Source organism: Sorex araneus, chromosome 3, assembly GCF_027595985.1.
Source record: "Sorex araneus isolate mSorAra2 chromosome 3, mSorAra2.pri, whole genome shotgun sequence".
NCBI classification, from domain to species: domain Eukaryota; kingdom Metazoa; phylum Chordata; class Mammalia; order Eulipotyphla; family Soricidae; genus Sorex; species Sorex araneus.
Window position 1 is genome coordinate 93483685 of NC_073304.1, and position 27066 is coordinate 93510750.

At 38.3% G+C, this 27066-nt stretch overlaps 1 protein-coding gene across 1 annotated transcript in view; it reads right to left on the reverse strand.

Annotated features, from left to right (window-relative positions):
* Positions 1–483: 483 nt before the first annotated feature.
* CEP152 (centrosomal protein 152) overlaps positions 484–27066 on the reverse strand; it is a 103871-nt gene continuing 77288 nt past the window's right edge. The window contains exons 20-26 of the mRNA XM_055132063.1: positions 23670–24317; positions 19603–19723; positions 10525–10621; positions 9706–9809; positions 7368–7524; positions 7028–7140; positions 484–2142 (exon numbers count right to left, since the gene is read on the reverse strand). Coding sequence (XP_054988038.1) covers positions 1127–2142; positions 7028–7140; positions 7368–7524; positions 9706–9809; positions 10525–10621; positions 19603–19723; positions 23670–24317 — 2256 coding nt within the window. The 3' untranslated portion in view covers positions 484–1126. The remainder of the gene's footprint in view (positions 2143–7027; positions 7141–7367; positions 7525–9705; positions 9810–10524; positions 10622–19602; positions 19724–23669; positions 24318–27066) is intronic.

The following is a 27066-nucleotide window of genomic DNA, read 5'->3' on the forward strand; positions in this document are numbered from 1 at the left end:
TTTGATTCTTGCAGTTAAGAGAGCATTGTTAGGAGGGTAATGCATCATGACAGCAATCCTACTACCCTCTAAGTTAGCCTGCTTGAAAAGAACACTGGAACAACCTAGAAAACGTTCTTAACATTGCTGGGAATGAGACAAAAGTTACGGCTACTGTTTTCAGAAAGCAGCTGTATACATCTAAAACTTTCATATACATCTCTGGGAATCTGAAAATGGTTTCAGCTGGAAACAAAGTATTTAGGTGGTCATTCATTTCAATGCAGTTTAGATTATAAATCTACACTCCATTATAATAAACATAAGGATCTAATATCATTTTATATGATCCTAAAGTTTATTTAATATAGTTTTATAAATTAAAACAAAATTTTATGTCATTGTATTTATTAATATTGTTAATAAATAATAATAAAGTATTTCATTAAGCCATAAAAAAGTATAAAAGCATAAAAGCATCTAGATGTCACAGGATATTTTAAATGTCACATTAACTAATGCAAATGTCAGTTAAGAAATTGACCAATATTTAGGAAATTAATAAACCAGAACACAGCTCTGATTGTTGTAGCAATTCTTGTAAAATCTCTTTTCCACTAATTGCCAGCGAGGATTACAATTCTGAGTAGGTAATTTCAGGAAAAGTATACACAGGATAATTCTATAATAGCTTCATTAGAGAGAATTCATTTCAAAAATTAAATGTATCTGGTTAAAATACAAATCATAAAAGACTGCAGTTTGGGGATGAGTTTCAAATACATCAACACTGCCCATTATGAATTACAAAATAATTCATAACAATTCTACAGACCATATGCAAGTTTATTTAAATAATTTAACACTGCCTAAGGAACTAATTCAGAGGCATAAAAAAATAGATGTCTTAGTAAAAAATACAAGCACCACAGAAGCAGACTACACAAACACCGAGGGCCTTTGGAAGATTAAGGCAACATTAATATCTCAAAGTAACTTTATGAGAACACTTTACTCATGTGATTGATAGATGTTATCAAAACATCTCAAAATAAGCAGAGGCCACAATTTTTTTTTTCCAGTATGAAGTCTTCCCATCCAGTTTTCCTCAATATATTAGTGACTTTTCTTATGTACTACACAGCAATTAGTCTGAATTAACAAACGGGCTATCAAAGCCACTATCTTGCTGGCTCAGCAGAGGCACCACTGCTGTTCTCAAAGGCAGCCGGTGCACGGGCGATGGTACTGCACAGCTCGGCTTCCTAATATCTGATGTCAACAGACCAGTGTTATGAGGTGGGTGCCCGGGTCTGCTGGTCTCCTCTGGCTGGGAATACATGCATTCTACTCCCGGGTCCAGAGCCCGACCACTCTGCCATGTCGCTGATTGACAACTCATATTCTTCTCGGTGACTGACACACTGCTGGCTGCTGAAAACTGTTTGGAATGAACAGACTCAACGTGTGGATCCAGTGTTTCTTGGGACCGGCCGAAGAGATATGATACTTCCTGACCACTGCAGGGTGGAGTGGCATGCCTGGAAGGCTCACCCACAAAGTTATGAAGGTCCCCTCTGTCCTTTACTGGAGCTTCCTGAACACCCACACTTTTATTTTCCTCGGCGGTCTCATTTCCACCTACTGATAATGGAAGATGCTTACATACTTTTAAGCCAAGTCTTTCGTTAGGACCTGGAAAAGCTGTACGTGTGCATTTTGACTCAGGAAGACCAGGGGTATATCTAGGTAAGGGTTTGTTTCTACTGGATCTGAGAAGGGAGTATGTGGCTGAACAAAGAAGTGACTCTGAGCCAGTGTCACTGAAGTCTGTCTTCTGGTACAATCCAAAACCTCTTTCACTTTCGCAAGGGACAGTAGGAAGAACATCCTTTGGCAAAGCATCCAGGTGTTTGTAGGCACACCAGAGGTCTCTGTGTGACCCTCTGGAACCCACTTGCTTGGTGTCCCCATGCTGTATGCCCTCCAACCGCTTTTCCAGGTTACACGCAGCTCTCCTCTTAGGGGCCTGGTCGCATATACTCCTGGGCACAGTTTTTACACCATTTGGTTTGCTTTCAGTGTGACAGGGTATATTCTGACTCACGACATTTCTTTTTGATTTTTCAATTCCATTCAGCATCTCTGAAGTCAGAGGCAGTGCTACTATATACAAAGGAACACAAAGTTGGGGGAATACAAAATTAGGAAAAAATTAACACGGAAGAGGAAGAATACATACATATTTTAAACATCAATCTCAAGAGTTCATCAACATTGGCCATTTTAAAATGTTCCTTGACAAATGCCCATTAGATACACTTCAGTAAGTTTATTATTAAAATCTAATATATTACTATTGCTATTCATTTGATCTATTATTTTCTATTGCAGTGAATGTAGCCATTTATTTGGATGTCCAATATAGCATTTCTGATAAAGAAACTTGACTACAAGAACCTCATTACCTTTTTTATTCTTTTTATTTGGACCACACACAGCAGTGCTCAGAGATTATTCCTTGCTCTGTGTTCAGAACTCAGAGAACCACATAGGGTGCAGGGATCAAAAACAAGATCACCCGGGTTGATCACATGCAAGGTGAAAATCTCATTACCTTTATAAAACCAACACATACATCCACACACTTTCAGGAATAGAGCATATCTCATTTAGACTTTAGAAACGGAAGTCTGAAATAAAGGGTTTTTTTTTTCCCATTGACATTATTTGCATATCGTTTATCTAAATCTCAACACTTTTTTCTTATTATATACCATGGTCATTTTATATTTAAAGTTTACATAGTTACGATAATAGTTTAAAATTCACAAGTAAAATTTTTGTGTCTTTCTTTGATTTGTCTTGTTTTGTTTTGTTTGGGCCCACACTCAGCAGTGCTCAGAAGAACATATGGAATACTAGAGATCAAACCCAGGTCAGCCATCGGCAAGACAAGAGCCTTGCCCTCTCTACAAGCTCTCTGGCCCCTGACTTCATTTGAATATTTGCAAACATCAAACAAGTAGATTCTTGAAATATGTTTCAAGTTTTCCAGTAATTTTAAAAAAAAACACACTTCCTTACCCCAGTGTCATCGTGAGGTTGCCAAACTTTCGTGTACTTCCATCAGATTTATACATTCTAAAGGTGTTTTTTTTTTCAATACAAACTGGTTTTTGTTGGATAACACTGGATTGTCTTTGCTGCTCCCACAGGGAGCTTAGGGTTTATTGAGCCACTCCTACAACAGTGTAACTGAGGCATAACTAATAATCCTATATTGCTTTTCTCTTTCCTTTATGTCATTGTATGGCTTATTTAGCAGTCTTTTTTGTAGAGACACTGGAAGACAATTGATGGTATGCTATGTAACATGGGAGTTAATTGACTCCAAAATAACATTTATTCCTGGGCATCCCATATTTACATTTGTATTGCTTTTTAGATTCCATCTAAAGTAAAATTAAGTGGTATTTCTCTTTTTCTGTCTTAATTTACTTGAGTATGATGCTCTCAAAGTCCACCCATCTTGTCACAAAATACTAATCTTTCTTATAGTTGAGTAACATTCCTGTGTATGTGCATGCACTGTATAATCTCTATCCATTCATCATGATTATTTCCTCAATTATTTCCATACCTTGACTAACATAATGTTGCTGTGAACAAAAATGTGCACAGGTTTTCAAATTAGTATAAACTATTTCCTTAAATAAACATCCAGTTGTGAAACTGAAAAATGACCTGATAGTTTAAATATTTTATTTAAAGAAAAGAAAATTTTTCCCATTTTTTAGCTATACCCTGCAGTGCTGCGGTATCACAGGCAGTACCCGGATTCAACCAGGGCTAGCCACATGCTAGGCAAGTGCCTTACAGCCTGTACTATCTCCTTACCTCCTATTTCTGAGGAAAATAAAACAGTAAAACTAAACTCACAGAATAAAATGAGACCGCCAGAAGGAAGAAGTAGATAAGGGTGAAATATATGAGAAACAAGATAGAAACTCACAGAAAAGTGTTATGGAGATGTAATATACAGCATAGTGTCTGTACTTATACAGTGTTACATTTGAAAGTTGCCAGGAGTTTAATCTTTAAAGGTCTCATCACATACAAAAAGCTTGTAACTATGTCTGGTAATAGATGGTAAGGACTTATGATAATCATTTCAAAGTGTATACAGATAGAGAATCATTGCATTGTACATATAAAATTAATATAATGCTATGTCAACTGAAAATAAACTAAACATAAATTTGTTATCTCAGCCCCACCCCCTGGAGCGATAGCGCATCAGGTAGGGCGTTCGCCTTGCACTCGGACAACCTGGGTTTGATTCCTCTGCCCCTCTTGAAGAGCCCGGCAAGCTACTAAGAGTATCTCGTCCCCACAGTAGAGCCTGGCAAACTACCCATGGCATATTGGATATGCCAAAAACAGTAACAACAATTCTCACAATGGAGACGTTACTGGTGCCCACTCAGAGCAAATCGATGAGCAGTGAGATGACAGTGCTACAGTGACAGTGACCCCCACCACCAACAAAAGGAAATCAATTATGGTTTTCTTGAAGACTATTCCCTTAATATTATATTTTTTTCATTTAAGAAAACTTTTCCCTCCACTTTTTAAAGTAGGGTCCACGTCTAGCAGTGCTGGGGAGGACAGGGCTGGTCCTGGGCAGCTCTTGGTGATGACTCGCTTCATGGTGCAGACTCAAGTTTCATTGCTTGGGTGCCACAAGATAACCTGAACATATATGCTCTAATACATGAACATATTTCCTGGCCTCCACTGGAGATCTCACTTATTCTAATTTACCTAATGCCAAATTTAACTACAATTTCTGTACTATCAACACTGTTGGTTTGGTATACCATTCCCCATTCTTTATTTTGAATCTTTGTACCACTGTACCACTGTTGTCCTGTTGTTCTTCAATTTACTCGGGTGGGCGTCAGTAATGTCTCCATTCGTCCCAGCCCTGAGATTTTAGCAGCCTCTCCTTACTCGTCTTTCCCAACGATTGGAGGCTCTTTCAGGATCAGGGGAATGAGGCCTGTTATTGTTACTGTGTTTGGCATATCAGTACACCACGGGGAGCTTGCTAGGCTCTGCCATGCGGGTGGGATACTCTCGGTAGCTTGCAGGGCTCTCCGAGAGGCACTGGATAGTGGAAGTCAGCTACCGGAGCTGGGTCCCTTGGGGTGGGGAAGGGTCTCACCCGCCCCCCTCAGGGGTGCCCCGAGTGGAAACAGTCTCTGGCTCGGAGTCTGGTGGCATGGTTATGGGAACCTAAATTTATGCTCCTTTCTGGGAGAAGCAGCCGTTCTTTTGAATCTTTAATTTTCAAAAAATAATCTACATTTTCAATGACTTTGTTTTAATAGCAGGGGGGATTACTTTTGGTTCTGTGCTTAAAAAATTCCTTCTGGCAGTGTTTGGAGGACCACATGGGTGCTGGGGAGTGACCCCAGGGTGGCCATATGCAAGGCAAGTGCCCTCCCTGCTGTACATCTGTCTGGCCCTTTTCAGAGACTTTTAACTTATGATCTTCTAATAAGTTATACCATTCACATTTAATATGATTACTAGTATTCAACCTATTATTACTGTTCCCTATAAATCACGCTTACTCATTAAATACTTCTTCCTGATTCTATTAGATGAAAAGCATATTCTTTCAAGTTTTCCACTAAAAAATTAAGTTACTTTCTACATCTTTCCCTATTAGTTTACCTTAAATTTTATTTTATTTTTGTCTTGGGGCCACCCCCAGTGTGCTTAGGGCCTACTCCTGATTCTGTGCTCAGGGGTCACTCCTGGAGTTCAGGAGTCCATGTGCGGTGTCAAAGACATGAACCAGGGTGTACCGTGTGCAAAGCAAGCAGGCCTTGCCTGCTGCACTGTCTCTCCAGTCACCCCCAAGTCATAACGTTGAATCCTCATACTTTACTCTGGAGCCTTTCAGCAAAATCTAGAGTTATTAGTATCTACATCCTCTCCTTGAAGAGGGCCAAAATCATAGCATAGAGACAATTTGTGCAACGATATTCCTCTTTCACTTTTCTGAGAATATTCTACTTCTCTAAGTTCCATCTGTCAGGTTAATTCGATTTCCTGAGATATATGTTTTGTTGCTTGTTTTGAGTCTGGTGTCTTTTTGGGTGCTGGCTTTCTATAATGGTGTAATTATTTTTAGTCGAACACCAATTAGTTGGATGTTCTAAATGTGGAGTCTGTGTTCCCATGGCGGGGAGGTACGAGGTATGTGTGGGGGGAGGGGCGGAAATGGCAAATCAAAGGTGGAAGCTCAGGGATGGCTCCTGGCTCTATGCTTAGGGTTTGCTTGATCCTTTTAAAGGTGTTGGAAATAGAGTGGGATGGACTGAACTTCTGGAAGACAGATCCAGTAGCTCCGAGCATGTGGAATTATTGTAGGGGACACATCACACATCATTTCTTTTGATCTTACCCAGAGCAATTGCAGACTAGGGGGACAGAGAGGAGGAAGAGAAATATAAAGAGGGTAATGGTCCAGATGACTGCTGCTACAGAACCTTACTAGCACCGTCAGACTTGCTACTTCTAAAACATGCTACCTTTGACCCTGTAAGAGTCCTGATCTCGCTCCGACTCATTGCTCTTGTCCTCTGCTAGCTTGGAACTGAGCTTCTGGACCATCTTTTTAGACCAGCATCTCACTGTCAAGGACATTCTCAGGTTTTGGTTTAGCCATTGTAACTTTTCACAACTATAATTTCTTCTTTTCCTCTATTGGCTTTAAAAGTCTTTTCTATCATTTCTAGGGAGAGGAGCAGCTGTTATGCTCAGCCCAGACCACATAAACTGGGAACGCACCACTTTTTGTGTGTGTGTGTGTTAACAAATTTCTGTTAAATTTCCAACTTTAAATGACAAAGGCAACTTAATAAACTAAATCTCTTGCTCTACACACCCTGCTCTCTGCACCTGGGCATGTTCACTATCATCTATAACGGAAGGGGGCAAGAAATCCTTCATCTGATGCATTTTGGCGTACCTGACTCGGCTCTCTTGCTCACGGCATTTTCAGCAGTTTTAGAAGTGGGCGTCTCCAGCAGTTTTGCCATTGTAACCAGTTTGCTAGCGGCATTCATAATCTTTTTCTCAGCCCTGTGGGGGAGTTCCAGAATATTAAGTTAATAGAGCTTAAAGGAAAAAATTAGTCTGCTGAGCCCCAGGATTTGTTTTCCCGGTGACTCTGCCAGCATTTCGGGTGGCATGGCTACAGGCCTCTCACATAGAAATAGTTAATCTTGTGGTGAAGGGAAATGCTTAAAAAATGACAGCACCCTGTCCTGGTACTCTCAGGACACACTGTTTGTTTAGACGGAACTTACCCTTCCTGTTTTCCATTATCGTGCAGAATCTGTTGGAGGCAAATCAAATAATATTTGCGCATCTTTCGGGAGGTTTCTTGCCGCTCTCTCAATACCTCTGCTCTCACCATTTCCGCGGCTCTTTCCCTACTCTCCTGAATATAACGAAGCATATCACCTGGAGGTGGGGGGGTGCAGAGGGGTGATATGAATGGAGAAATCCCACAGAGTGCATGCTTATTAAGCAGTTTAAAAAAAAAACACAAGAGGCATACTTCAAACCAACTTTCTGGGAGATGAAACGATCTAAGGCATATTTTAAAAATTATACACTCCCACAGTCATTAAAATGGGGTATTTTTCAGATCAACAGACTCAAAGGAGAAGAAATGTAAAAGTCCCTTGAGAAGGAAGATATTTGTGTATGGAAAAAAGCATTTTCACAAGAGAAGTTCCTTCATATTTTAAGAGGCTACAGCAGAAACAAAATTTATTAACAAGACAGAGAAACATGTATTTTAAATATATATCATGTACATCTATGTCTAGCTAAGCAGTAAAGAAATAGAGGCTGGAGAGACAGTACAGCAAGTAAGACACTTTCCTTGCACACTGCTGACCTATACTCAATCCTCAGCACCATATATGGGATGGAGGAGGAAGAGGTGGAAGAGGAAGAAGAGGAAGAGGAGGAGGGAAAAGGAAGGAGAAAGAAGAGGGAGAAAGAAGAGGAAGAAAGAGGAAGGAGAAGGAGGGAAAGAGAGAAGGAAGAAATGAGGAGGAAGAGGAGCAGGAGGAAGAGGAGGAGGAGAAAGGGAAGGAAATAAAGAGATAATAGAAGCAAAAAGCATTCCAATTCTGCTTTCTTTCAGCAGCACTTTTGAGTATTTAACTGAGCTGGTAGTGACATGTCCTGCCTCTCAGCACCAGCAACAACTAAAACACAAACTGAAAGTCACAAAGAGAATATGGCTTTGGCAGCATTCCTGGCAGTGCTCAGGGCTTACTTTTGCTTTCTGAAATATCTACACGACTTTGAAGTTCTACCAGTTATATCTGGTTCCAAAGACTTATCCTATTTATTTTATTAATAGTAAAGGAAGTTTAAGAAGAAAATTTCTCCTAAATAAGCACTGGCTATTGTCCTGGAATGACACAGATTCTCTGCAATATTGTAGTTAAAACCCAAAAAGTACTCTACTGGGAGATATAAACCAGACAGATGTTCTACAGGGTATGTCATATTATCTAGAATTGCAATGTACTTGAAGTTAATTAAATTTATGGTTTAATCAAATAGCAAAATGAGAAACAACAGAACAACTTCTATCTAGACCCATTTTCCATAGCCCTTAAAAGTTTATGCTGGGAAATAATTGTTAATTTCAGAATTACATAGAGGTCAGGGAAGTAACTTCAGTGCTATAGTATATATTTTTATATATGATTCTCTAGTTACAGATGTGCACACAAGAACTTAAAAGCAAAAACTCTGGGGCCAGAGTGATAGTACAGCAGACAGGGAGTTTGCCTTGCATATGGTCAACCTGGGTTCAATCCTAGCATCTCATATGGTCCTCTGAGCACAGTGCCAGAAGTAGTTCTGAGTGCCAGAAGTAACCCCTGAGCAACACTGGGTGTGACACAAAAAGGAAAAAAAAAAAACAACCCAGGCCAAAGAGACAGTATAGCAGATAGGGCTCTTGCCTCATACATGGCCAACCCCATATGGTCCCTGAAACCTCTAGGAGTGATCCCTGACCACAGAGCCAGGAATAACCCTGACCATCACCAGGCATAGTCCAAAAACAACTAAAGAAAGAAAGAAATCAAATCAAATCAAAGACACTTGGATACCAGTTATTTAAATTATAAGATTATGAAATTTTAGTTAATATTAATGTGCTCAATGACAAAAAAAAGATTCATCAACAATATACAAATGACTCTAACCTCATGTCATTTCTAAAAGATTTTCTCTTTTTCCCTTTTTGGGTTATACCCAGCGATGTACAGCAGTTACTCCTGGCTCTGCACTCAGGAATTACTCCTGATGGTGCACAGGGGACCATATGGGAAGCTGGGACTAGAACCCGAGTTGGCCGCGTGCAAGGCAAACGCCCTACCCACTGTGCTATCGCTCCAGCCCCCCAAAAGATTTCACTTCAAGAAAATGATTCATTATTGCATAATTTGGAAAGATATCAAGCAAAGATCTCCTCTAAAAACAGGTGAGATCCCAGTACAAAGTAATTTGGAAAATACAACAAAAGCATAATTGCTAGTTGATACTGAGATATTTAACAACAAAAGATTTAAATCATCAGTTAGAATCTTGGGTTTATCTTTCAAGACTTACGTTTGATTTTTTTTACGGCTTTGATGTACTGCCCACGAAGTTCTTCCAAGGCTTTCCCACTGTATTGCTGACAACGGTCTTCAATAGCCCCCTCTGATAGTGACCTAAAAATAAAGCATTAATTGCAAAAACAGATTAAAAGTGAAAAACTTCGTTTGGGAAAAGAATGTCTGGTATATATTTTAATAAAGTAAACTGAATCGTGCCAAAAAATTCATATGAAAGTCAAGTCATCTAACAGTTATTTTAAAAAGCAGAAAAATGGAAGCAACTTAAGTGTTATAGATACTTGGCTAGGTAACACCCCCATGCTGAAATATCTATGCTGTTATTAAAAAGCATGATGTAGGAACTGCCTACTGACACGGGGAAATGTTTATCTTAAGCGACCTGTTCACACCTCGGTACTTTTACATGTGAGCACAGCAACTTCCATGATAGGGATTGGGAAGACTTTTTTCTGAATACTTTTTGCTAGATGAAATATTTGCTATGCTTGGTATGGGTTTGATGTGATATAAATGAGTTGAAGATACTTAGAAATAAATAATTTGTCATTATTAGTATTATTATTTTAGTTTAGACAACAAGTTCACTAGAGTGTTAACATTTATGTTCTTGATGTACAGTTACCACATCCCACCACCATCGTGGCCGAGGCCCTCCAGCCCTATCCTTATGTCATTTGTGGTTCACCTCTTCATTGTCACCTCTTCATTGTCCCCTCTCCCTTCCCACCTGTGCTTGGTCATCTCAGTTTTCTAATCTAAGGCCAAGGAGGAGAAATAAACAATTTCTTGTAAAACAAAAACACCCTACCTTGGTGGCACTTGACAAAGTTCTTGCAGTTCCTCCAATTTATTCTTCATGCCATTGTTTTCTTCTATTAATTCTTCCACAAATTTGCCATTCTCTTCTAAAAGGAAAAGTCAATATTATATTGGTAATCTATTTATTTCCCTCAGTCTTTCTTTCCATTCTGTTCCTAACACAAGTATGTATAGAGGAGATGGAATCATCCCCAGTCGCTCCCTCTTGACAGAATACCCTGTTCTGTGGTCCCAGCACTGCAAATCTGTACCCAATCCCATCTTGCTTTGGGTTAGGAACATTCCCGGACTACGTTTCCAGTTGTTTCCTATGCATGTGCTTTCCACCTAGACTGGAACTCTATAAAGAAATACAATCAGTTTTCTAATTTCAGATTTTCTGTGGCCCCCGCTGCACTCTCTAGGCTCAGATAAGTCGCCAGTGAATGAGTGTCTCTATACAAAAGGAAACACAAAGCTGAAGCAGCTGCCATATTCAGAATTCATGTGAGACCTTCAATTCCTTGAGCTTTTAAAAAGGATGAGGAGACTAATAAAGTCCATGCAATATATAGGCCAGAGTAGGAATTCAGACTGAGAAGGACAAAGGTTTAAATCTTAGCTCTGTTGCCTACCAGTTGGGAGAGTTGAGGCAAATTACTAAATGAGGATAACTTTTTCCTACTTTGGAGATTATAATAAAATCAAGAAGTGAATGCACAGCTCCTTTTACGATACCAATGTTTAATACAACCTGTACATTTCATGGGGAACTGGATGTGGGGTTTTGGGCTACATTCTGTGAGTGCTAAGGGGTTAACACTTGGCAGTGTTCCAAGGACCAGACAGAGTGCCAGGAGATCAAACCTGGGTCAGTCACATGCAAAGCAAGTGCTTCAACCCCTGTTCTACCTCCCCACCCCTAATCCGTACATTTTAAAACTAGTCATTCATATCTTTAAACTGCTACCCAGACCATGGAAAATGGAATTTAAGCAGTAGCCATATAAAAATATTATCACTTAATAGATTTATAATTGAGGGAAATAAAATCACATTATCAAATGACTCCCATTCACACCCTTACCTCCTCATTAACAGCTGTTTTGAACTAAGCACTAACTCTCCTGGATTATTTACAAGTAATTACATAAGAGCCTCAAAAGAGCATGATGTGGTGTAAGTGTTATGGATTAGTTTATAAAAAAATTGTCATATCAACTGTCCTTGTCATTTTAATTTAGAAAAGACAGATATCTTAGTTAAGCAGAACATGAAAGTGCAGAGAAATAAGCAGACTAGACTATAAACCATCCTAGACTCTTCTGAGAGGGCAGTGTGAGGAGACCCCGCTGAAGGGCTAGAAGGGCTTTGACAACAATGTAAAATGAAGTGTTTGCATTTCACACTGACTTGTCAGTCACTCAGTGAAGGGCTTTTGTCAAGACTATCATGGCCCAATTGACATTTTGGAAAAGGTCACTGTAGATGCCCTTCGGAGAAAGGATCAAAGCAGCAAGATTAGAAGCAGAATGACTCAGGCCTAACATGCTATCTAGGCAAGAAGGAGGTAAATGTGGGAAAGCAGGAGATGACAGTGAGCCCAGTTATCTGGACTGCTCTAATGATATTATTACTTGGGATTTTTTGCAGCGTGGGGGTATTCTTTTCTTCATTCAAGCTTTTATTACTGCTGGTGTGTAGGGGGCACCATGACCATAATTCTCAGGGATCTAACTGGTTGGAGAGCATATTAAGCAAGTGAAAAATAGATACAGATGGTAATAGAGGAGTTCAGTGCTCTGTGGACACAGAGAAAGGGCCAATAGAATCCAGACTCAGGAAAATCAAGGAAGGCTCCAGAGATAAGGCAGTTTCTCAGGTGAATCCTGAAGGATAAGGAAGAACCGGCTGAATGAAGAACAAGAGGGCAAAGAATAGCACAGAGTGATAATAACAGAGGTAAATGCCCAGCAGTAAACTTCCTGACTGACTCAAGAATTGAGTATTTCTAATGTAACGTGTACAGAATACAGGGAATAAGTGTAAAAAGAATGGTAAGAGTGGGCCTCAGGAACAGTAGTGGATTGGAGTGACAGTACAGTAGGCAGGACACTTGCCTTACACACAGCCAACCCAAACTCAATCCCTGGCACCACATATGGTCCTTCAAACCTACCAAGAGTAATTCCTCAGTGCAGAGCCAGGATTAACCTCTGAGCACTGCAGGGTGTGACCCAAAACAAAAACAAAACAAATCAAAGTGTAAGTACAACAGCTTCCTTTCTTAAAGCACAAGGAGAAATGGCATAAGGTCCATGAAAAATAAACTAGAAGATTAGACCAGACCCACATGCCTTGTCTTCCTCTTTGCTAGAATACTGCTCTCTTTAGCAAAGACTTGCCAAACTTTTCTTAACTCTTACTGGAAGAAGAGTTCATTAGTACTTTTTCCTACCAACAGCACACAAAGATACAAATATTTGTCTATTTTTTGCCCTCCTCCCTTAATGATAAGCTTTTCTAAGGAATGGTACTGAGTCCTACCTGACTCCAATGCTATCTCTCCAGTGACTGGAATACTGCTTGAAACATAAACAGTCCATCAAAAACAAAGGAAATGTGACCTTTTTATTAGAGTTCAAGTTACCCTTTTGAGTTCAGCATTAATTTGGTTAAAAATAGTCTAAATTTTTTCATGTAAATCCTCATATGAGAATCAATGCCTATATTAACTTAAAAGGAAAAAACAAACGACATTTGAACATTTCAGCCAAGCTCAGGGAGATTCATTCTGGTAGCAGTGTGACTGTAAATGCTAACCTCCGATTTTTTCCACTACAATTTTGTGTTTCCTTTCTAAGTGCTGAAGATGCCTACAGCATTTCTCCAGTTTTCTTTTCAGATCTTGACATTCCCGCTTTGCCTTTCCAAGTTCTTGGAAGCAGTGTTCACAGCATGGATCTTTAATTTCAAGGACCTTATCTGCAAAAATTAAATAACAGCAAACTTTTTTTTATCAATTTAGGAGAACAGAAGAACAACCACACCCAGCCTTCCCCCAAAGGGGGAAGGAAAATCAAAGGACATGACCAAAGGTTACAACCTCATAGAAAGAAGCATGGTGCTTCGAAGAGAATGATCTAAATCTAAGCCCTAGTTCTGACTGTGTGATTCAATGGATTACATATCCTCTCAGAGACTTAGCTAAGTGTCCATTTGAATAATACTATGCATCTTGAAAATTGCTAGGAAAGCTAATGCTCAGGATTTAGTACTGAACACCATTCCCACCAAGAGAAACCAATGATCCTCAAGAAATTGATGATTTCAATATTGGGACAAGGTATATTGGAAGATGAGACTGAATATTTTCCTGTTCCAGAAAATAAGAAATCACTCAAAATATGGGCTATTACAAGCAATAAGAGCCAGAGAGAACTAACTAAATCTGAGACAATATGAATGACATAATAAAGTATTATAAAATACTGGCAAGGATAAATAATAAACCAGTAGGAAAAAATGAAATGTGTGAGTTATATTAATAATTCTAGTAAAAATGGTCAGATGGGTGGATGGGTAGACATATTTAGATAGTAAGCTATAACTAGATAATCACTACCATAGACAGATGAGAGGAGAATTCTCAATTATAACATGCCAAATGCTAGTTCTAAAAGTAGATTAGAGGTCAAGAGTAGAAAAAAATTATAATTTTGCTGCCACCAAGTTGTAAAGACTGTATTAGGCAAGCACCATCAATGAGGCTAAATCTAGGAAAGAGTTTTAATGAGAAGAAAAATATTTTCATGATCTTGAAAGTTTCTCCCCACAGACTGTTTATAGTTGCAAGAGGAGGGGAAAACCAGTAATTATGTGGTGAAGGAACTGGACATACCATGACCAAAAGTATGCAAATGTAATCCAGACTGAGGAAAATCAAGGAGGGTTCATGAGCCTCACCAATGAAAGGCCATGGACTTGGTCAGCCTTCCAGATGTGATAACACATAGCACATGCTATGTTCCAGGACAAAAAAAAAAAAAAACTCAACCAGAACTCAATCATGAAGAAATGTCAAGCCAACCCCAAATAAGGAAAGTTCTATAAAAAGTCAGGAAAGGGTGTAAAGTATTGCAGAGTGTCTCTCAGAAATATCAATGCCACAAACGACCAGGAAAGGAAATGGAAGTATTCTTATTTAAAGATACTAAAGAGAAATGGTGACTAAACATAACACCTGGAACCAAAAGATATCTACAAGGGAGTGAAAAAAAATGCCAAAAGATATTAATGGTTCAAATTACAAAGTAGAATACAAACCTTAGGAGGTTGGCTTCCTTTGGAATGTCTTTGAGATTGCCCCAAGTTGTTGCATGTATCAACAGTTCAGTGGGTTCTTTTTCATTATCAAGTAGTATTATATTATATGGATATACCACAGCTTATTCATTCACTACAGGACATATTTTCTAGTTTTGGGAAGTTGCAAATAACTATAAGCTTCACATACAAAATTATTGTATATGAGTAAATACAGTTTTCATTTCCCTTCCATAAATACCCAGAAGCAAGATAGTGCAGTTACTATACCTTTAATTTCACAAAAAAACTGTTTTCTACGGTAAGTATATCCTATTCTATTCTCACCAGTGATATATACCAAAAATTGCTCTATACAGGGGGGTGGGAGGGATGCTGGGTTTATTTGTGGTGGAGAATGGGCACTGGTGAAGGGATAGGTTCTCGAACTTTGTATGAGGGAAACATGAGCACGAAAATGTATAAATCTGTAACTGTACCCTCACTGTGACTCACTAATAAATAAATTTTTTAAAAAATTGCTCTATATCTTTGTCAGGTCACAGTATTTTTTTACTAAGGCTGCTTATAGGTGTTTATTGATATAAATATTTCCAATTTTCAACTTTGTATCAACATTCTTACTAGCATTTAAATAGTTTTTAATATTATTTTAAACATTTTCTCAAATTTCTAATAATAAAAAACATATTCTTATATATTTATTAAATTTTTATCCAAGCATTTCTCTTTTTCTACTCTTATTATTAACAGTATCACCAAATCACAATATCTAAATTAAAATTGGAGGGGAGATTTTTTTTTTAACTACATCAAATAATACCGATGTATAATGTTACCAATACTGTATGGAAAAAAATCACTATCATTGTCATCCCATTCTCATCGATTTGCTCGAGCAGGCACCAGTAACATCTCCATTGTGAGACTTGTTGTTACTGTTTTGGACATATCGAATACTCCACAGGCAGCTTGCCAGGCTCTGCCATGTGGGTGGGATACTCTCAGTAGCTTGCCAGGCTCTCCGATAGGGACAGAGTAATCGAACCTGGGTTGTCCACGTACAAGGCAAATGCCCTACCCGCTGTGCTATCGCTCCAGGCCATGGAAAAAAATAGTACATATAAATCTTCTTTGAGGCTGTTTTATTTTTGTAACTTTTCAGTAAGACTTACTAAATTATCTTAAATTTGAAAAACTATTTATAAATGTATAAAAACTGTTAGGCAAGTAGATAATAGCTATTACTATTGGTAATACACAGAATTTATAAAATGAAATATGTTAAAATAGCAGAAAAGAACCAGGAGTCAGCCCTGAGCATGCCTGGGTGTGACCAAAAAAGAAATAAATTAAATTAAATTAAATTAAAAAAATAAAATCTTTGGAAGAGAAGGTACCCAGATGGATTAAAGACAGAGACCCCACTCAGGGTGGATGAAACCCCATCACAGGTCAACAAGCCACAACTACAAAGAGATTTCCAAGGTGGAGAACTTTATTCTGGGGAGCGGAAGCAGGGAAATGGCACCAAACACCCAGCACCACAAACCTATGATCCTACACAATACTAGAGTAAGATGCATGAACCTATAGAGCATAAACAGGAGTCTGGGGCACTGGCAGGTGTCATCCTGATGAATGCCTGCAACCTTGCTGCTATAGTGCTGGTGGACAACATACTGGGCCTCACTTTTCATACTAAGAGCTAGACAGCCTCTGCTCCCTGCCACCGCTAGAGTACACTCTCTGACATCAACAGGCACGAGGGCCCCAGCCTCAGAGTACATCCACCCCACTGGAAGCTCCCCAGCTTCCAGAAAATCTGCACAACTGAGATAGCCTAGTGGCTGCAGGCCACTAGTGATCTTGAGCCTGACTACTGTCCACTCAAAGTCGGCACACTGGTGTCTCCACACATTTGCCATCTTGGAACTCTGGTCATAGCCCAAATCAACAAAAAGATGTCTGGCCTCCACCCATAGCCATAGGGAGCAGCAGACAATGAAGAGAGGGAATAAGTCACATATGTGATGAATTCTGATACATGTCCTGGAAAGAATGCCTTACATAACAGAGCTATGCAAGCTACAAAGAAGATTTCAAAGCAACACTCCTCATGATGCTTATTAAAATAAGATCAATGAAAGAGAAATTCAACAAAGGGGAAAAAATGGACAAGAGAAATTAAGGAAAGTCCAAACAAAAGCTGTAGGGCTACAGATTATAGTAGATGAAGTTATGAAAAAAAAAAAAGTAAGGTCAAAGAAGTAACTCAAAGGGTTGAGAGCTTGCTTTGAATATGGGAGACTAGACCCATGTTCAGTCCTTAGCACCACATGGCTCCTAAAGTACCAACCCAGGAGTGACCTCTGGACACTGCCAACTATGACCCCAAAAGAAAATAAAACAAAATATAAGCAACCTGTGAGCAGAATGGAAGAAACCAAAAAATCACATTACTGAGCTTGAAAGTGAAATAGTAGAAGCCATCCCAAAAACAACATAAAACAATGAAGATAACACAAGAACTAAACGTAACAGTAGCTAGAGAAACATTAATGTCATAGAAATTCCCAAGGCAGGAGAGAGGAAGGGGCAGAAATCTTATCTGAGGAAATAACAACTGAGAACTACCCCAAGCAGAGAAAGAGTTTAGACATCCAAATTTGGAGATCTCAAAAAACAAACTAAACCAAAACAAATGCACAACCAGAAACGTTATAATTTAAATGGAAGATAACTTCTTTTAGAACCAAAGATAAAGAGCGAATCTCTAAAAGAAGAAACAAAGTTGGGCTGGAGCGATAGTACAGCGGGTAGGGCATTTGCCTTGCACGCGACTGACCCAGGTTCCATCCTTGGCATCTCATATGGTCAAAGGTAATTCCTGAGTGCAGAGCCAAGAGTAACCCCTGAGCATCACCAGATATACCCAAAAAGGAAAAAAAAAAAAAAAAAAGATGAGTCAAAGTCAAAAGCAAAAAATCACATAGAAGGGAACCACCAAAAACTCCAGACAGAAGAGTACAAAATTCCACAAGTCAGAAGAATACAAAATGTTGGATGGAAAAGACCTCAGGTCCAGAATACTCTACCCAGTTAGGTTATCACTCATATGTGAAGGAGAACTTGAGTTTTTCAAACAATAACCACAGGACTCCATTAGCACTGAACTGCAGCCCCCTTCTAAGGGACATCTATAAACGGAAAAGTGATAAGGCTGGAATGATAGTACAGTGGGTAAGGTCCAATTCCCAGCATACCATAAGGTCCTCTAAGCACCACCAGAAGTAATTCCTGAGTGCAAAGCCAGGAATAACCCCTGTGCATGGCCGGGTGTGATCCAAAAAGCCAAAAAACAAACAAAAAAGTGATGACCTGAAAGTAATAAGGTACCTTTATAAGAGAATTGTGGAAAAAGAAGGAAAATAATAATGAGGATATTTTTCAAGTTTACAGATTCTTTCCTTGACATCTCCTTCCTGTTAAGTTTGAAGCAAAAATTGTATTGTTTCAAAATCTTTAGTTTCTTTTAAATAATTTTTATTTCTCCCATAACTCACCAACCATACTACTGACCCTTCCAGAAACAATACAAATTAGTTCTCCTTTAGCCTTTTTTTGCTCATTTTTATTTGCTTGATCTTTCTGATCCAGCCTGATTCTTCATTTACAGGATCATTCATTTCATGAAATTATCATTTCCTCAACTATGTTATTATAGATGTCATTATTATAGATGTTTGGCATTATTTTGCTCAGCTCAACATTTGGCTCAAGTCAGGGTTTATTTCTTATGAGAATATTGCCCTAATACTTCTTTTGTTGAATAACTTTAGATTGTATGCCAGATATTTGATATGCCTATTCCGAGTCTCTGGATTTTCTTTTTTATTCCTCTGAGAAAATATTCCTTTTGGTTTCTCTTATTTTCAGATTCACTCAGTAAGATTTACACTGTACAAAGTCTTGGGTAGCAACGGAAATTTATCCTCAATTCTTTTATTCCCTCATTAATATGCTTAACTTTGACCCATACTTGTGTAATTTAGAGACCTTAAGATATTTAGACATTACTTACCTACAATTTTTTTTCTAACCTTTCCATCACCCTTTACTCCTCAGGCTTTTAAATAACAAGCACTGCCTGAAATTTACAGTTGTTTTATTTGTCTCAAACTTTCTTCTGCATTTCAAAGTACAGGAAGATGTCAAGTTTGCAATCCAGTTTTTACCCACTCTAAAATGGAAAGCCGACTAGACCACTAAGTCTTGCTATACTTTTCAAAAATATGTGTTAATACATGCTCCAGTGCCTTTAGAAAGCTGGACTTTTGATTCTGATTAATTTTATAGTTTATAATTATTAGGCAAGAGTGCTAATTACAATACAAACTCATTTCACCATAGAAGTGGGACTCTCAAAAAGTAAAGTCCTCATAATAATGTTTAAGGATTATAAGAACCTTACCCTCTATCTCCCATATCACATCTTGCTCCATTTTCCCATAACTCACCAACCATTCTACTAGCAGAATCATTATGAAGTGAAGGAAGGTCATGAAAGATAAAAGAGGACCTAAATCAGTCCTCTCTCAAAAATTAAAATGAAATCAGAGGGAGAGGACACATAGCACATGACAATAACATTACATATTTGCTCACTCTAAAACACTGCACACATCTTTTATGGTCACAGCAACCCTCTGGAACCATCACTGTGGGTGTTACAAATACCAGTAGAAAAAAATTGCATTACCATCTTCGACGGTTGTGTCTTGCAAGGCCAAGGGCTGAGCACAGTGTCCAGAAGTAGATGCAGGATGTCCTGTCAGTTCTTCAGGGTCTCCTAAGTCAGTGACCCCAGTGATCTTATTGGTCTGAAATAGATTATCTCCATAGTTAATGCCTAGCAAAAGTCTCCATACAATTCTCTACTTGAAATACTAATGGTTAAAAATACAAAAAGGAAACACTGCCTTTAAAACTGTTGTCTATAGACAGTACAGGAGTTCAAGTGCTTGCCTTCTAATGGGGCCAACGCCAGTTCAATCCCTAATACCACAAAGTGCCCCAAGTACCACTAGGAGTGACCCCTGGGCACCACTGGATATGGTCCCAAACCCAAGCCAGCCCCTCCCTCCAAAAAACTTCCCACTTAAACAAGCACCGTTATTTTTCATAAGGTGTCATGCGAATACTGCCACAACCAAGTGTTGAATGTCTTATATTTTCCAAATTAGGACCTTATCTGACAAAAGCCAAGAACCACAAGAAAAACTATATAAGGTCAAAATTCTTCTGAAAATCCAGGACACTTCTACTACAGCAGGAGATCAAAACTCATTAAAAACTAATGCCAAAAATGTGCTTTTCATGGGCTGGAGCGCCTTGCACACGGCTGACCCAAGTTCGATTCCCAGCATCCCAAATTGTCCCCCGAACACCGCCAGGATTTATTCCTGAGTGAAGAGCCAGGAGTTAGCCCCTGTGCATTGCCAGGTGTGACCCAAAAAAAAAAAAAAACTGCTTTTCGTGAATCGTAACAACAGTTAAAAGGAAAGAAAAGTTTTTAATGAACAAAATATATTATAGACTGCTATTATTCTATTATTTTAATATACACTGTCATTTTGTAAGCATGCCAGTTAACTTCCAAGATTAGAAAAATTTAAGGTCTTGCACAAGTCCATTATTTCATTAATATTTATTGATAGCTTGTCACTAGTAGAGGTAATGCAGCTACTAAGTTCATTAATACTAAGTAATGCCTTTTGGTAGTATTTTCAATTTTTAAAAAACTATTAAATCCCAAAAGAACAGAACAAGTAATCTTGAAAAATCTTTCTTGTTTAAAATCTTGTTTAATTACTTAAAACAAATTTGGATATCTGATTCTGGAAGCCTCAATTTTGACTCTAGGACACTCTCAGAAAATCTACGTATGATGATGACCAACTGAAGCAGAGGTCAGAAGACACAGAAAAAGTACACACTCCAAGCAATCAAGAGAACTAGGAATATTAAAGCTGAACCCAAAGACAGTCAATGTTTTGGTTTCTACTCAAAACTGGACAAAGTCAGCATAACCAAAAATGGCAGGAAAGTTGCAAGTTAGTTTTAGCTTGACATTTTGGTAAAAAGAGAATGTGCATCTGAGGTTTGCTTGAAAATTCTGTTCCAATCAATATTTCTGTTTTCTTTTATTCACTATGAATTGTCATGTTAAAATAATTTAAATAGCATTTGGTTTTTAGAAATACTTTTAGCTGTATCTTAGCCGCCACCTAAAAAAACTTTTGATCATTATCTAAGTTATTTTAATGAGAGCACAGCTTATCCGTTCTGAAAACTTTCTATGTAAATTTGCATTAGGTTTTAAAAGCTACAAATTTAATAAATTTTAAAATATAGTTCATACTTATGAACCTTTTATAACAAATTCATAATCTTTCTTTGCCTCGTGTTCTGAGCCGAGTTGGCACTAAAACAGCAGACATCAAGTAATTACTCTGACAAATGCCAGATTAGGCATTTTAAAGCCACCCTTTTCTTAGGAATGAAATCTGATCCAACAAGTCACAAAAGTTTTTAGACTCTTAGCCAAATTATCTGACTCCTTCTCCAAAGAAGTGTAAGTCACATTAAGTCACACAAAGGGTCTTATATAAATTATAAATAAAGTGTAAGTCACATTAAGTCACACAAAGGGTCTTATATAAATTATAAATATTATAATAAGTACTATAAATCTTATAAGCAGTACTCAGTAGACTTGAGTCACTGAGATCACCTATTTTTATAGTAAAAGCTTAGAAATGAAGACTGAAAAAATGTCACTGGGTCTTTCAGATCCCTTCAGTTCTAAATTTTCATTTCATGTCAAAGGCCAGCGACAGAAAGACCAAGCTTTTTCATGCATATCTTACTGAAAGTCAAGGAATTAGGCCAGAGATTTGTTATGTGTTTGTTTGTTTGCTTTTGGGGGCTACAGCCAACAGTGCTCAGAGCTTACTCCTGGCTCTGCACTAGAGGGTTCACATCCTTGTGGATCCTGGGTAACTGTCTGGGGGGCCAGGGATCAAATCTCAGTTGGCCACATGCAAGGCAAGCACCCCAACCTTCTGTACTCTCGCTCTGGTTCCAGGCCAGCTATTATATTTTTCAACCAGCAACTAAAGATATATCTATGAAAAAATAAATTCTAGGAAGTCCCAAGTTAGAAGAGAAACCTTTTGCACTAGCTTAGTAATACAATAGTTATTAGCATAATAATAGCAATTATTAGGTATTAACACCAAATGCTCCAATCCTGGTCATGAAAATCTTTAATCATTGCACCATAATGAACCTTAAGTCTTATGTTTCAAATATCTATCAGACAAACCTCATAATATTAACATTTTTCCCCACTCAATTTCAAACTAGAATCTGATTCCAAGTCAGTTAAAACCAGCTCATTTCAAAGTCTATAGAAATCAATTCTGAATTTTTTTTTCATCAGACCCAAAGACCTAACTTACTTAATTTTAAGGGTGCAAAATTTAGTTTTAGCAGATCTTCCAAGTAAAGTAAAAGCAAGTGTCAGGGAATATTTATACAGTAAAAGAATACAATTCATTCTACATGCACAAATGTGGTAGAGCAAAAAGACCCGGGTTTCAGGATTTTGTAAAAGTGAGCCACACCTCTATTTGCTTGTTCATACATCAGCATTCTTTCTATTTGGTTGGCATATTTTGCCAACATAAGATATAAGTTCTTCAAGGGCAAGAATTAAGACTTCCAAACTACTTAAGAAACTTCTAAGAAACCCTAAAAACAAAGCATACTTCTGAAAGTAATCATACCCAAAAAACAAAAATAGAAATGAGAGCTATTTTCTAAAATTCCAGGCCTTTAAAAAGAACTGCATATTATGTTAAGAAAAAGAAGTCCCTCTAGAAGCTAAATGCTCTGCCTCATACTTATGCACCATTAAAAAGGTTTTTAAAATATTTTATTGGTTTTGGGGCAATATCTGGGAATGCTCTGGGCTTACTCCTGGCGCTGTGCTCAGAGAACACTCCTGGCAGGGCTTAGGGGACCATATGGAAAGCCAGGGATAGAATCCGGTTGGCTACATGCAAGGTAAGCACCATATCCCACTGTACTATCTTTCTAACCTAAAAAGTAAAAATTTTAACTCCTAAATAAATCTCAACAAAGATCAACAAGTTGCAGAGATGATTTTGGACCCTGCGCCAGGCTGAGTCTCATCCTGGATGAGTCTCACCCAGAGGCAGGTGGGGTGTGGGGTGAGCCCACTTCCCGCCCAGAGCCCCAGCAGCTGTAAACCTCCACACTCCACAATCGCTGCCATGCTCAAGGCTGGATTCCAACCATTGCTCAGGATGAGCCTCATCCAAAAATTCATCTGGGGGTGGTGGGAGGGATGCTAGGACCATTGGTGGTGGAAAATGGGCACTGGTGAAGGGATGGGTACTCGATCATTGTATGACTGAAACGCAAGCATGAAAGTTTGTTAGTCTGTAACTGTAGCTCACAGTGATTCACTAATACAAAATTTTTTAAATTAAAAAAAAATAACAAGATTAAACTTAAAAAAAAATTAATCTGCCTCTGGAGCCAAACCTGGGCCTTCTGAGCTATCTCCTAGCCCCTAGGAAAACCTTTAGACCACCAGGAGAAACATTAAGTCTTACTTTAAAGTACAAAACATAAGAAAAGGGGGAAAGGAAACCCCACTGACTTTTTTTTGAAATCCCATAAACTTCCACAATCATTTTTGAGGTTAATAGTTCTTTTCCCTCCCCAGAAACACACCTTTTCACATTCGGAGCTAGCGTTTTCTATGGCGGCAAGCATGTCTTGAAACGCTTGCTGCACACAGGTCTTCAGTTTTTCAAAATACTGCACAGATATCCATTTTGATGAGCACTTTGACATCAGTTCCAAAAGTTCCATGTTCTCTGAATCACTGTCAAACTCCTTCTGTGTATCCTTAAGGAGGAACTCTAATATTGTGAGGATGTCTTCCTCATATTGATAGATTTCTAGCTGGACCCGCCTGGCTTCCTGCGAAGTCCATTCTCTACGGCTCTGGTCCAGACAAGCCTGCAATTCTGTCTCCTTCTGAAGGAGCAGCTCCGTTTTTTGTTTCATGAAGTCTTCTTTAGCTGCCGCAAGCACTTCATTTATTTTATTTCGATGATCATCTAAAAATTGTCGGTAATCTTGCTCATTCTGTTCTTGGAGTTTTTGGATTTCTTCTTGCTTCTCTTTGTTCCACTCACTCCGGGCCTTAGCCAGCTCAGCTCTGATAACCACTGGGGTCTCCTTGCTCTTTAACTCAAGTTCCCTCTGCAGAGAATCAATCTTCTCTTCCAGTTCCTTTTCAGATACTGCATTTCTCTTCATATTCTCAAGTTCACTCTTCCACTTCTCTTTAGCTTCAGAAATAGCCAATAACATCTAAAGGATACCAAATGTATATTTCAAGGCCTTTATTATTATACACAACAACAAAAAAATAAGGCAACTATATGAGTTAATCTCTAAATTTAATCATTTAAACCCTAAGTAAAATAAGACATTATGCCTAACATACACTTAAACAAAACTTAAGGATCTTTTCATTTTAAAGCACCTAATAATTTGTGTCTTGTTTAAAAGCATTCATTGTTGAATGGAGAACTAGAAAATTTAAACTGAGCAAAGTACATATAGTTAGCCAGTGCTAATTTTGGTGAAGAAATTCATAGAATTTTTGAATACAGATGTAGTTTTAATTTTAATGGGGTCTCCTTGAAATTAAGCATCTTTTACAGGAAGCAAAACCAGCCTCACATGGGAATCTTACTGAGAAACAGTACAGACACCTGAATACTTATTAAATATGATCATAGTATTTTAACGCAACCTCAGTTCATTAAAAGACAACATCAAATAGGAAAAAGTCATTTTTTTTTCATTAAGACAATTTTCTTTTACAACAGAATGAAAGAACTAGATGATAGAAAATAATAATAATACCTAAGCAAAAAAGAGTAAGGAATCAGGGAAATTGGGCTGGGGCTCCAGTTAAAACACTGTCACTGACAGTGCAGGGCAGCCCAGCATGGCACTCCACAGGACAGGCTCAGGACAGACTGCTGGAACGACTTTACCAGCAGCAGGACCACAGGCCCATTCACCTATTTCTTAGATCCTCAGTTTTCTCCTCTATAAAATGGGAATAATCATGATGCCCATTTAACAGAAAAAAATTCCGCACTCAGTTACAAAAGGAAATAATCCAATTAAAACACATAACCTGGCAGATAACAAAGACTGATTGTATTGTATGTAGCTATTATCAGTAGTGAATGTGTGGCCTTATCATAGTCACTCAACCTTTTTCATTCAGTGTCATCAACTACCTAAAAAAGACTGGGTTAAGAATATTGAGTCCCTGTTATTTCTATTATTCCCTGGGTAAAGTCAAAGTCTAAGAATATAAGTTTTAGAAGTTGAACTGGGCTTCTACAAAGCCTGGCTACAGCCACAGTGAGCGCTATTATTCGATACTATACAACACTACATTTATGCTCTGGATACTGATAAGTTATCTGCTTTCTAAATTTTTCAGTTATTATTATAATTACAAAAACCGGCAAGCTACCGAGAGTATCCCACCCGCACGGCAGAACCTGGCAAGCTATCCGTGGCATATTCAATATGCCAAAAACAGTAACAACGGTCTTATTCCCTGACCCTGAAAGAATCTCGAATTGTTGGGAAAGATGAGTAAGGAGAGGCTGCTAAAATCTCAGGGCTGAGTATAACAGAGGCGTTACTGGTGGCCGCTCGAGTAAATAGATGAACAACAGGATGATAGTGATACAGTGATATAGTGATTAAAACCATCTTCATTTACATAAATTTTTTTTTTTGCTTTTTGGGTCACACCCAGCAATGCTCAGGTGTTACTCCTGGTTTTGCACTCAGGAATTACTCCTGGCAGTGCTTGGGGGACCATATGGGATGCCAGGGATCGAACCCGGGTCGGCCGCGTGCAAGGCAAACGCCCTACCCGCTGTGCTATCGCTCCGGCCCCATTTACACAAATTTTAAAATGCTTGTTTATTGGTCTTTTGGGAGGAGGCAGGCCCAGAACCTGGCAGTGCTGGGAAGCTATTCCTGAATGCATACTCAGGAGTGATCCTTGGTGTTGTGTGGGATTGAAAGGAGTCAACGAAAGTGCAAGGTAAGCTCCTTACATACTGCTGTCTCCCTGACCTCCATGTTAGTTACTCTGTGTGTTGTTGAGTACTTATAAAGGAATAAAAAATTCTAAATTCGATTTTCAGCTTGTTCAAGTAACCCACTACCTAAGATGAGCTTAGCCCTTTTGTTAACAGCAGAAACATTCAGTAGATTTGAAACATCTTCTCAAGATTACTTTTAGGGAAAGCATGTCACAATGGAGGCCTGAAATTCATTACAAGGCAATTTGGGTGGAGATGGTGAATCCCATAGAATTTAGATGACCCACCCAACCTCAGGAAAAGTGCATGTCCTCTCATGTGAAGTTCTATAAGGAGAATTTGAGAGCATTAATTAACTCAGTGGTTCTTGATGTCACTACAAATTAGGATCACTTGTGGGTCCTTCAAAAATCTTGATGTCCATTGCAATGACAATTTTTAAGGAAAAGAAACAAACAGAAAACCCTAAAGTTTATATGAAATCATTAAAAAGACCTCAAGTAGCTAACAGCAATCCTGAGAAGTAAAAGAAAAATAGAAACATAGTTTCAAACTATATAAAAATAGGTATATATCAAACTATACTACTAAGTAACACTAATTTTTAAAAGCCTAGAGGTAAAACCACACATTTATGAAAATTTAATTTATGACAAAGGGGCTAAGACCTCACAGTAAAAAGAGTCTCTTCAGAAGGCAATGGGAAAACTGAACAGTTCCATTCAAAGAATGAAACGACTTAACTCTGTAACCCTGACATAAAAACATTTTTAAAATGGATTATAAGCCTAAATGTAAAATCCCATACATAAAGTATACAGAAGATAACAAAATTGAAATATTTAATGACATCATTAGAAATATTTTTGGCACGCAACCTCAATAGCAAAATGAAATGACAGTAAAGATAAACAACTGGAACTATATTATAAAGCATTTCAGGGCAAAATAAAACAAAGACTGAAAATACAGCC